Source organism: Lagopus muta, chromosome 16, assembly GCF_023343835.1.
Source record: "Lagopus muta isolate bLagMut1 chromosome 16, bLagMut1 primary, whole genome shotgun sequence".
NCBI classification, from domain to species: domain Eukaryota; kingdom Metazoa; phylum Chordata; class Aves; order Galliformes; family Phasianidae; genus Lagopus; species Lagopus muta.
The window spans coordinates 6,182,207-6,191,904 of NC_064448.1; the positions used below are offsets into that span (position 1 = coordinate 6,182,207).

The 9,698-nt window shown below is 46.5% G+C and overlaps 1 protein-coding gene across 2 annotated transcripts; it reads left to right on the forward strand.

The window, feature by feature from the left end:
• Window positions 1-5,440, forward strand: HRH3 (histamine receptor H3). 2 transcript variants are annotated; one of them, XM_048963282.1, is made up of 4 exons: window positions 1-103; window positions 741-899; window positions 1,148-1,314; window positions 2,134-5,440. In XM_048963282.1, the coding sequence occupies exons 1-4, from the start codon at window positions 1-3 to the stop codon at window positions 2,998-3,000; spliced, it is 1,296 nt and encodes a 431-aa protein (XP_048819239.1). In that variant the 3' UTR covers window positions 3,001-5,440. The 2 variants fall into 2 exon arrangements, with proteins under 2 accessions (XP_048819239.1, XP_048819240.1); XM_048963283.1 differs by lacking the exon at window positions 741-899.
• The last annotated feature ends 4,258 nt before the right edge of the window (window positions 5,441-9,698 follow it).

A 9,698-nucleotide genomic window follows, 5' to 3' on the forward strand; every position in this document is an offset into this window, starting at 1 on the left:
ATGGGACCCGGAAGGCATTTTCACTGCTGCATGCAGAGCATGCACTGCATACGTGGGTTTTACCGTGGCCGGAGCTTCGTCCTGGAGTACTGCCGGCAGAAAAGTACGTTCAGGCAAAAGTTATTCCCTTCACTATGAAAAGCCAAGTAAGAGGAGGGAGGAGGAGGCATGAATCGACTCCCTGCAGCTAGAAGTGGAGGGCAGTGAGTCGCCGGTTTGCAGGTCGTGGGTTGGACAGGGTGAGATCTGCAGCAGGGCAGCTCCCGGGCAGCTGTACATCTCCCCTGCTACCCGTGAGGGGCGTGGGCATCGCTGCCTTCCTCCACCAGCCCGGGGGCTCTCGAGGCTGACTTCTAGTTGGGCGTTTACCTCCACGTCTTGACACTGGGGCAGAGACGGTCAGCATTCCCCACGGCCTCTGTCTCTGGGGGGATGCTTTGGGGGAGATGCAGAGACGTTCCTAGCGGGACACGTGGGGATACTCCGGAGGAATCGAGGGACTGAGGGGAAAAGGAAACGAGTGGATGGCAGCATTCTGTGCGAGCGGTGCGGGACGCACCGAGGCTCGGAGCGGCGGCGGCGGGGAGCGCGGGGCTGCAGAGCAGCGGGGCGGGAGGCGGGGCCGGACCGGGAGGGGAGGGGAGGGAAGGACCGGCAGCCCCGCGGCTGCGGAGAGGCGCGGGCCATGGAGAGCGGCGGGGCGCTGAACGGCTCCGCCGCCGCCTCCGGGCGCTTCGCAGCCGTCGGCACCGCGGCGCTGGGCGCCCTCATGGCTTTGCTGATCGCCGTCACCGTGGCCGGCAACGCGCTGGTGATGCTGGCTTTCGTGGCGGACTCCAGCTTGCGCACCCAGAACAACTTCTTCCTCCTCAACCTGGCCATCTCGGATTTCCTAGTAGGTAAAGTGCCGCCCGTCGCGGAGCAACGCGCCCGAAACTTCGTGGCGAGGGCAGCGTCGTGCCGCTCTCCCGGCCGCAGCCCCGGGGTTCCGTCCCGCAGCGCGCCGCCGCTCCCCGTCCCCACAGCCCCGCAGCGCCCACCCGCATCCCGCGCCCGGCGCAGCAGAGCCCTGCGGAGCGCAAGGGCGGCGGCGCTGCTGCAGGTCACGGCCTCGCGTGTCCGAACAAACGGAGCCCTCTGGTTGCAGGTGCCTTCTGCATTCCTTTGTACGTGCCCTACGTGCTGACAGGGAGATGGATCTTCGGGAGAAGCCTCTGCAAACTCTGGCTGGTAGTTGATTACCTGCTCTGCACCTCTTCGGTCTTCAACATCGTGCTGATTAGCTATGACAGATTTCTCTCGGTGACAAGAGCGGTGAGTCCTGGCACGGCAGCTGAGAGGGGAATAACTCCTTCTGCTTTGTTCTTTGTTAATTAAAAGCTTTCTGAATCGTCCACAAAATTGTTAATCATTCAGCCCGGTGATTGGAAAGAAGTAATTATCCACAAATACCTAATTCAGTTGTGGCTTCCGATGAGTGTTTCTGGCGTACTTAACCAGACCCCACTGTGCAGATGTTCCTTTGCAGATGACAGGAAGGCAGACCCACAATGAATTGCAGAGATCTGTCATCTCCGGGGCAGACAAGCAGATTGCAGGCCCAAAGCTAGGGAGATTTCAGTGCCAGCTTCAGCAGGGCACTGTGCTCAGGTCTGTGGGCACTGTGAGGTGTGGTGAAAACAGCCTTGCCCAGGCTGATCAGAGCCACAGCTGCCTGATTTCTCCTTGACGCCAACTACAAACATGGGTCAGCTGCACAGCACCTGGGTTCAGAACAAGGCAGCGCTGAATGCCTGGTGTGTGATGCATGCCTGTCCCCAGGAGGTGCAGCATAGCCAGGGGCAGCTCAGGCATGTGGCTGGGAGCAGCAAACTGCTGGGCTTGAACCAAGGCTGTTCATTTCCACTGAGCAGAACTCACGTCTCTTTCTGGTGAGGTACAAGATGAGGTTTCTGTCTTCTTGGCAGGTGTGTGATATATCCAGCAATTGCTCGTGCTGCCTGCGATATGTGAATTTGTTACTGCTGTGATATTGCCTCGCAGCTTTACCAGAAATGCCAACAGTGTGTTTGTGAAGTGCCTCAACCAGCTGGTGTGTGTGGCTGCGCTTACGGGAAGGTTTCCTCATTGCAGGTCTCCTACAGAGCCCAGCAAGGCAACACCAGGCGAGCAGTGCTGAAGATGGTGATGGTGTGGGTATTAGCATTCCTGCTTTATGGACCTGCCATTATCAGCTGGGAGTACATCTCGGGGGAGAGTATCATACCCACTGGGGAATGCTATGCTGAGTTTTTCTACAACTGGTACTTTCTCATGACAGCCTCCATGCTGGAGTTTTTCACCCCTTTTATCAGTGTAATGTTTTTCAACCTGAGCATTTACCTGAACATACAAAAGCGTACCAAATTACGCCTGGATGTTTTCCACGAAGTGCACAACCAGCCCTTTGCTGAAGAGATGGAAATGAGTCCAGAAACAAAGTTTGCTTCAAAATGCTGCAAGTGGGAGCAGAAGGAGCCAGCTGAAACCCTCGGCCTCTCTAAGAGTGAAGCACAAGCAGCAGCTTCTACCGGTGCAAAAGACCTGCTGACAGCCAGCTCGGGGAGATCCCAGTGCTGCAATAAAAAGGGCTGTAAGAATTCAGCATCCGCACTGTCCTTAGAGAAAAGGATGAAGATAGTCTCCCAGGGCATGACCCAACGCTTCAGGCTCTCCAGGGACAAGAAAGTAGCCAAATCGCTGGCAATCATTGTGGGTGTTTTTGGCATTTGCTGGGCGCCGTACACCCTCCTTATGATTATCCGTGCTGGCTGCCACGGCCACTGCATCTCTGACTACTGGTATGAGACTTCCTTTTGGCTGCTGTGGATCAACTCAGCTGTCAACCCCGTCCTATATCCTCTCTGTCACTACAGCTTCAGAAGAGCTTTTATTAAACTCCTCTGTCCGAAGAAGCTGAAGATTCAACCTCAAGATCCCCTGCAGAACTGCTGGAAATGAAGCAATCCTTGGATGTGGGAAAGCCTTTGTAGCAGGCGTAGCATTGCTTCTCCAGAAGCTGGGATCACTGCTCTGCAGCACACGAGGAAGGCAGCTGGGAGACCACTGTTCACTTATGCCAGTTCATCACCGACAAACCCAAGCAGAACAGAGGAGGGAGGAGGTTGGGTTTTTTCCATTTTAACGTTACCCATAGGCAGTGATGTGTCCTCCACCTGCACAGCAGAGCTTTGCTGCCACCTAGTCAGCCTGAGCAGCACCAACGTTTTGTTGAAATAAGAAACCCAGAAAATGAATGCCTACCCCAAACCCACCGGACTAAACTCACGTTTAAACCATTAAACTAGAGGTTATGTGATTGCAAACCTGATTTTTACTGAGAATGGGTTTTGTTTTGTTCTCTTTGCGCTTAAGTTATTACGAGATGATACAGCAAGAATGAACCACAGAAAGAAGGAATGCCTCATTTATCATTACTTCTACAGCAGCTACAGCCATAACGTAGATCCTCATTGCATATGGTGCAAGGTCCTTTCCACTCTCCAAGAAGGGCACATCTCTGCCCCAAGCAGTCTACAGCCAGACTGAGCTTACAGCCAGGCTTCCTTTTAAAGCAGGAGACCTTGGTCAAGCTGATCTAAGCAACACAATTATCATTTTTTAATTGTCTTTTTTAAGCAGTCAGCCAGCTCCTTCCACAGACAGAACATCAGATTCAAGAGACCAGGGCTCTAACCTAGCATGAGATATTGGGCATTTTATTTCTGCTTCCCATCTCATTCTTTGTCATACTTGCCCACGTAGACTCAATAAGCTCTTTGGGAACAGGCAGCATGGCCACAAAGAAAAGACCAACTCCCATCTCTGCAGGCACTGCTCACTGCTGTAGTAATACAAATACATCATCAGTTGCCATGGCAAGCACTCGTGTTGAACAGTATTGCAAAGGAAGCTTGAGATCATAAGTCTGAAGACTACATTTATAAATGGAAACCCAGTTGCTGTGAAGTTGTACCCACAAGCTTGTGATGCTGTGATTGCCAATTACACTTAGCTGTCGTAAACAGTTTCTTGGCTGTTGCTAGGAATAAACAAAAATGCCATCCTACTTTATTCCAGCGATGTTTGTTGAGTAGACCAATATTGTCATCTGAAGTCAGGTTTAAATGATGTCTTGTTCTGTGTATATGATATTGCAGTCTTGTGACAAGTTCCATCAGGCCATAAAATATGAACTCAGATACATGTTTTGGAGTGTACTGAGAAGTGCCAGTGTGCACTGCTGAGCCTCGTGTACTTTCCTGTGTCCACTACCTTCTGAGAACGCCAGTAAAGTACTTTTATACAAATAATTCATGGTAAGCAGGACGTTGTTAGAAATGATGAAATCCAACATGTATGAATTATGAAAGCAAAACCTGTATCTATTTGTCTGAGGAGACAATGGAAGCCAATAAAGAAAAGGCTCCTGAAAAAGCTGCATTTCTTTTACTGCTGATTAAATGGGGTCTGGATGTCACACAAAGTTGGTGGTGAGAGCGGGGCACTTAACTCTTTCTGGCTGTAGTTCTTTTCCAGAGCATGCTACGTGCAGCCTGCATCTGAAAAGCTTACCTTAAACCTTTGTGACTCATGAAATCCACTCAACTGCCTAAAAAAAGACAAAATCATAATCACAGAATCATAGGGGCTGGAAAGAACCTCTGGAGACCAGCTAGTCCAACCCTGTGCTAAAGCAGGTTCCCTGCAGTGGGTGATGTGAGTGAGGGCCCAATTCCCAGCTGTGTTTCTTCTCATTTGCTCATAAAGACAGAGAGGGCTACAAGATCCAGCCTGATAAAAGAAAAGTTACGTTACACCTACAGAAAAGGGTGGAGGAGTTGTTGGTTCTGTCATACCTGGTATTAAAACGAGGCTTTCATGTTTTCATCCTCTTATCTATCTTTTACCAGGTAATTTACCTATCATTTTACCAGAAAGGAAATTTAATGGAAAATATTAATCTGAAAGAACTCTTTCTATTCTGTGGCTAACAGGTAGATCTCTGACAAATTAGATGTGAGAATACTTTCCTCGCTATGGTTTGTTTCTTACTGACCAAATGAATTCACAAATGAAGAATGTACCAGTCTTTCCTATATGAGACATTTGCCTGAGTAAGGATGGACTGGTAATTGAGCTTCATAATAGAATAAAGCAGGGAGATGTCACAGGTGCTGTTTTTCCTTCTTCCTCCACACTGCAGTACACATAAAACAGGTTATTATAAGACCAGACCAGACAGTACCCACAGACCAGAGCTAAGAAACAGGGAGCATATGGTGAGTTACCAGGTTCTTTTTCCTCTTTCTGTAAAATTGTTCCTTTCTGGAGTATAAATTCACTGTATGACATTGAAAAAGAAAGAAGAGTTGCCATTCTAGCTGGTTTTCCTGCAGGTGATGAGCTGAGCAAGAAGGTATTTAAAAAGGAAGTTGCAACTGTTTGTCTGAATTCTGGAAACTGTTGTTTCCATTCTCAAATTCTTAGCTTATAATTAAATATTTGCATCCTGCAGACGAGCAGATTTTCTCCTACGTCCATGGTAGTAATTCTATTCAAAAGCAATGAGACCTATTTTAATTTTGGAGTTGACTTTGCAGAGACATGGGCTGGGATTTCTTTTTCTCTGCATATTTGCTCAGTCAAACAGCTAAAGCTGTAAGCAACACAGCGTTAAGAGGCTGATAAAACGCACAATACTTGTAGAGCTGATGGAGATTGCTCTTGCTCCCTGTCATCCATAAGGCCACACTGTACCTACACTGAAGTCCATGTGCCATCTCTGCAAGTGCCACGAATCCCCGAGTCCCACTGGCAATATCAGTGTATTTCTGTATCATTTAGATCCCCAGTGCCACTTTCCTCTGAGCTGTCAGAATGGACCAAGTATTTTGGTCTTAAAGTCCCTTCCTACAGAGTAAAGAAATGGACAGGTTTCATCGTAAAGCTTTTGCACGGTATTTCCATGCTCTCTGACTGCTGTATGTGCAGGAGATGCTCAACACATTTTCAGACAACAACTGGGGGAACTGCAGCCATATATCCATCCTAAAAGAACATTGGTTTCTCCTGTTTCCCTTTCCATATCTCTCTGGATTTCAATAACGTTTCCATCACACCAATAATGTTTTAATTGCAATAAAGTGATATCAAGATGAGCAAAAAACAGCCCTCAAGTCAACAGAAATTATTTAATAAGATAGGAGCAGTGCATCATTTTGCTAAAGTAGTTCCTGGGAAAATATAATTTGGGAATCTTGTAGAATTCTTCATGGTAATTATCTCTTCTTGTAGGAGAGACTGCATGCGCCTGTGCTTGTACCAACATGTGCACAGATGATTGGAAATAAACCTGTGCCTCAGTGATTAAACACATTCATGCTTCTTTAATTCCTGTGAAAGAGGACAACGTGGGTTTGTGGGTTTGCAAAGAGCAGGGCTTGGATTTTCAACATTATGAAGAATTTGAAGTGTAAAGGAGTGGTTCAAGATATGCTGCAGCCATTAGCAAAGAGGAAGAGAAGTGCTGTGAAGTCGGCTGTGCACGTGTAGCTTCAGCTCACACAAGACATCATATTTGTCTTTGCAGCCCTGAAAGGCCAGGCTCCCACACAACCCTACTCAGTACACAGGCACTGTATGGACCAAAAGGTTGAGATAAGGACTGAAATGTCAACTATTCAGCAAATGAAGTTTTCCTTGACTGTTATGGAGAGGTTATACATACCTTCAGCCATCATTTTCACAACCCCTCTCCATCCGTATCCTGTGGTTCTAAGAAATGACTTCTGAGAGTCAGCTTAACTTAGCTGAAGTTATTTTAGCTCCTGGCAGATTTTTCTGACAAGATACTTGCATTCCTTCCTGGAACTAAAGCTCCTGTCTTGCCAAATACAAAGGAAGGACTTATGCCCATATATGAACTCACACCCAAGCCTCCTGTTCCAACTGAAGCCTTCTGAGCTGGTCTGAACTTTCAGAGCAGCTGATGACTAATTCAAACACTGCTAAAGGAACATGTGAATTCCACCGATGATCAGTGCTCAGATTATAAGTGTCCATGTGCACTTGGCCTAAGGAGCCTCCAGGCATAATCAGAAATGAACTGTGAAAACAACAGAGCCATAGACAATGCAGGGCATCCCATCAACTCTCCTAGCAAAGCACTTGGATACTTTTGCTACCAAGCCTGTAAAACAGTTGCCCTATTGCTACTGTCTGACAGAAACCAAGCAGATTGGATCTGTTTTCAATAAAAAACAGGAAGGATGACCAACTGTAATTATAATATGCGTCAAGTGTATGTGGAAGTACATAGGCATAGAGGAAAAAGAAATACAGCTATTTCCAGAGAGAAATACCCAATTTATGCCTGCAGTGTTAGTAAATACTATTCACGCAGTTGGAAATTGTCCCCAGTTGTGTTCTTTTTTTAAGAAGCAGGCTAGGTGACCTGCTGTAAGACCTGCTGGGAGGTGATGCCAATGCTCTTAATACAAACCTACACTCCATTAACCACAGGATGTAAAGGCAAAAAGAAAACAAGACCTGAGCTCCCTTCCCAGAGCACTGTTTGCATATCAATAAGCTATCAAAGAATATTTTTCAGCACAGCTACTTTCTGTGTAGCTCTGTACTGCTTCTACCCCAATCACCAACAGTGAAATATTTCTTAACGCAGACAGAAGACCCTGCTCCCACAGCCTCTCTTCAGAGCCCTTCCTTAGTTACAGTTTCTTATTCGTTCTCCCCAACCTGTAGTTCCATAAATGGCTTCATTGTTCCAGAGACACGGCTGAAGCTTCATTAGCCAGCATGGGAGGCTACAGGAGAAGAGAGAACGCAAGAAGGAGCTTTTGATGAAAAGCACCTACCTGGGATAATTAATGAGATTTGCCAAGAGGGAAACTGGGAAGATGTAATCAGTACTTGTTCAAATCGGAATATAATGGTTTCCTTCCGTGTTCATAAGTGAAAGGGCATTCTTATGGCAAAACTGGGATGGAAAGACACTCAATTAGCAGCCTTGCAAGAGAGAAGTTTAGCAATGCAGCTTCTGAGAGTGGGGACTTGTTTTTCACAGCCCCAGCCCTGGTGCAGTGATACCACCACAACTTTAAGCACAGACCCAGTTTTGAAAGAGGCCATCTCCACTCTAAATGACTTACTCTACAAATAGATGGAGCCAAATGAGGAGTAGTATTACCTTTATTTCCAATGTAGGAATTGCAGGCAAGAATAAAAACAGTTTGCTAGCCAGCCTGGATGAGTGCCAAAAAGGGAAAGCTTTTATTTCTATTGCTGTAGTCCAGGATGCGTGGCTCTTGCTTATTACTGGGTATTTGCAAACCATGGTTTTACTCCCTAATTTACAAGCCACTCACACAGACTGAGTATAAAAGACAACCAATATTTAATCCAATTACCAAACATTATAGGCAGTGCTAAGCATGCACATTTGTGAGGGAAGAACAGGACTATTATTTTTCCATTTGTAAAATTCTACAGCCCTATACAATGTAAAATGTGACTCAGATGCACCAAGCAGGACTTCTTGGTGTGTTCTACAAGCTTTTCTTATACAATAGAAACCTGTCAATAATTCCAAGGCCCCCCACCATAACATGCAATGATTGTGTATCAGGGATGGCAAGGACAGAGCATGAGAGGAGGAGTGATGGTGCACAGGGGCACAACCACCACAAGTATCCATCCTGTGCACCTCAATGTAAAGCTCATGACAACAGTGGAATTTTTACAGGCAGGCTGGGCCCACAACATGCCATCGGTCCTTTTAGGCACAAAAATGCAGCTGTGATGTGGTATGGACTCTTGAATTCTTTTATCACCATGTGCTACGGTTTAACAGCACAATTAACACTAAGGAAACCTGCCTGCCCTGCAGCTGATCATCTCATTCAAGACTTCTCAGCACTCACAAACAACAAGCTCCCTTCTAGAAGGGCAACAACAGTTCTGGCAAACGCTTTAGCTGCTAAGTAACAGCTCACACACAGCTTCTGTCATTAGAAGCTGTTTATTGAACAACAAACAATGATAGGAGTTGCACAGAGAATTCCTTGAATGTTAAGCTGCACACAGACCCTGCAGTGTTCCTGAGCTGATGATAGATTGACAAAGCAGAGCTATTACCCTCTATTGTGAAAATAATTTACTCCCTAAAAAGCACAAATTCAATACACCATTGCAGCTAAAACATTGCTTAATATCTGATACAGCTTGCATTCAAAATATATGTGGATACAATGATACGTAAAATACTGGCACGCAGCCTAAGTTAAGCACTCTCATGACTTGGAATTAAGCTGTTATTCCAGAGCTTTCATGAAAGTAACAAGTGGGAAGATTCTTTGTTGATGCTGCTAATACTTCTAATCTATACCAGGGTTGCAAACTACTCTACAGAACCATACGCACAGAAGAACACTGATGCTTATTCCAGAGTAAGGTAAAGACTGAGGTTGAACATACAAGGACAGAGCAGAAAGGCAGATCAGAACTCAGCAGAGGATCAAAATGCCCACCATACCCTTTCTGAGGTTCTCATTGGGAAGCAGTCATGTGGACAGAAGCGTGCAGAACAATGCTTTAAGAGCTGAAATCCCTCAGAAATTCCCACTGGAAATCCCACATGT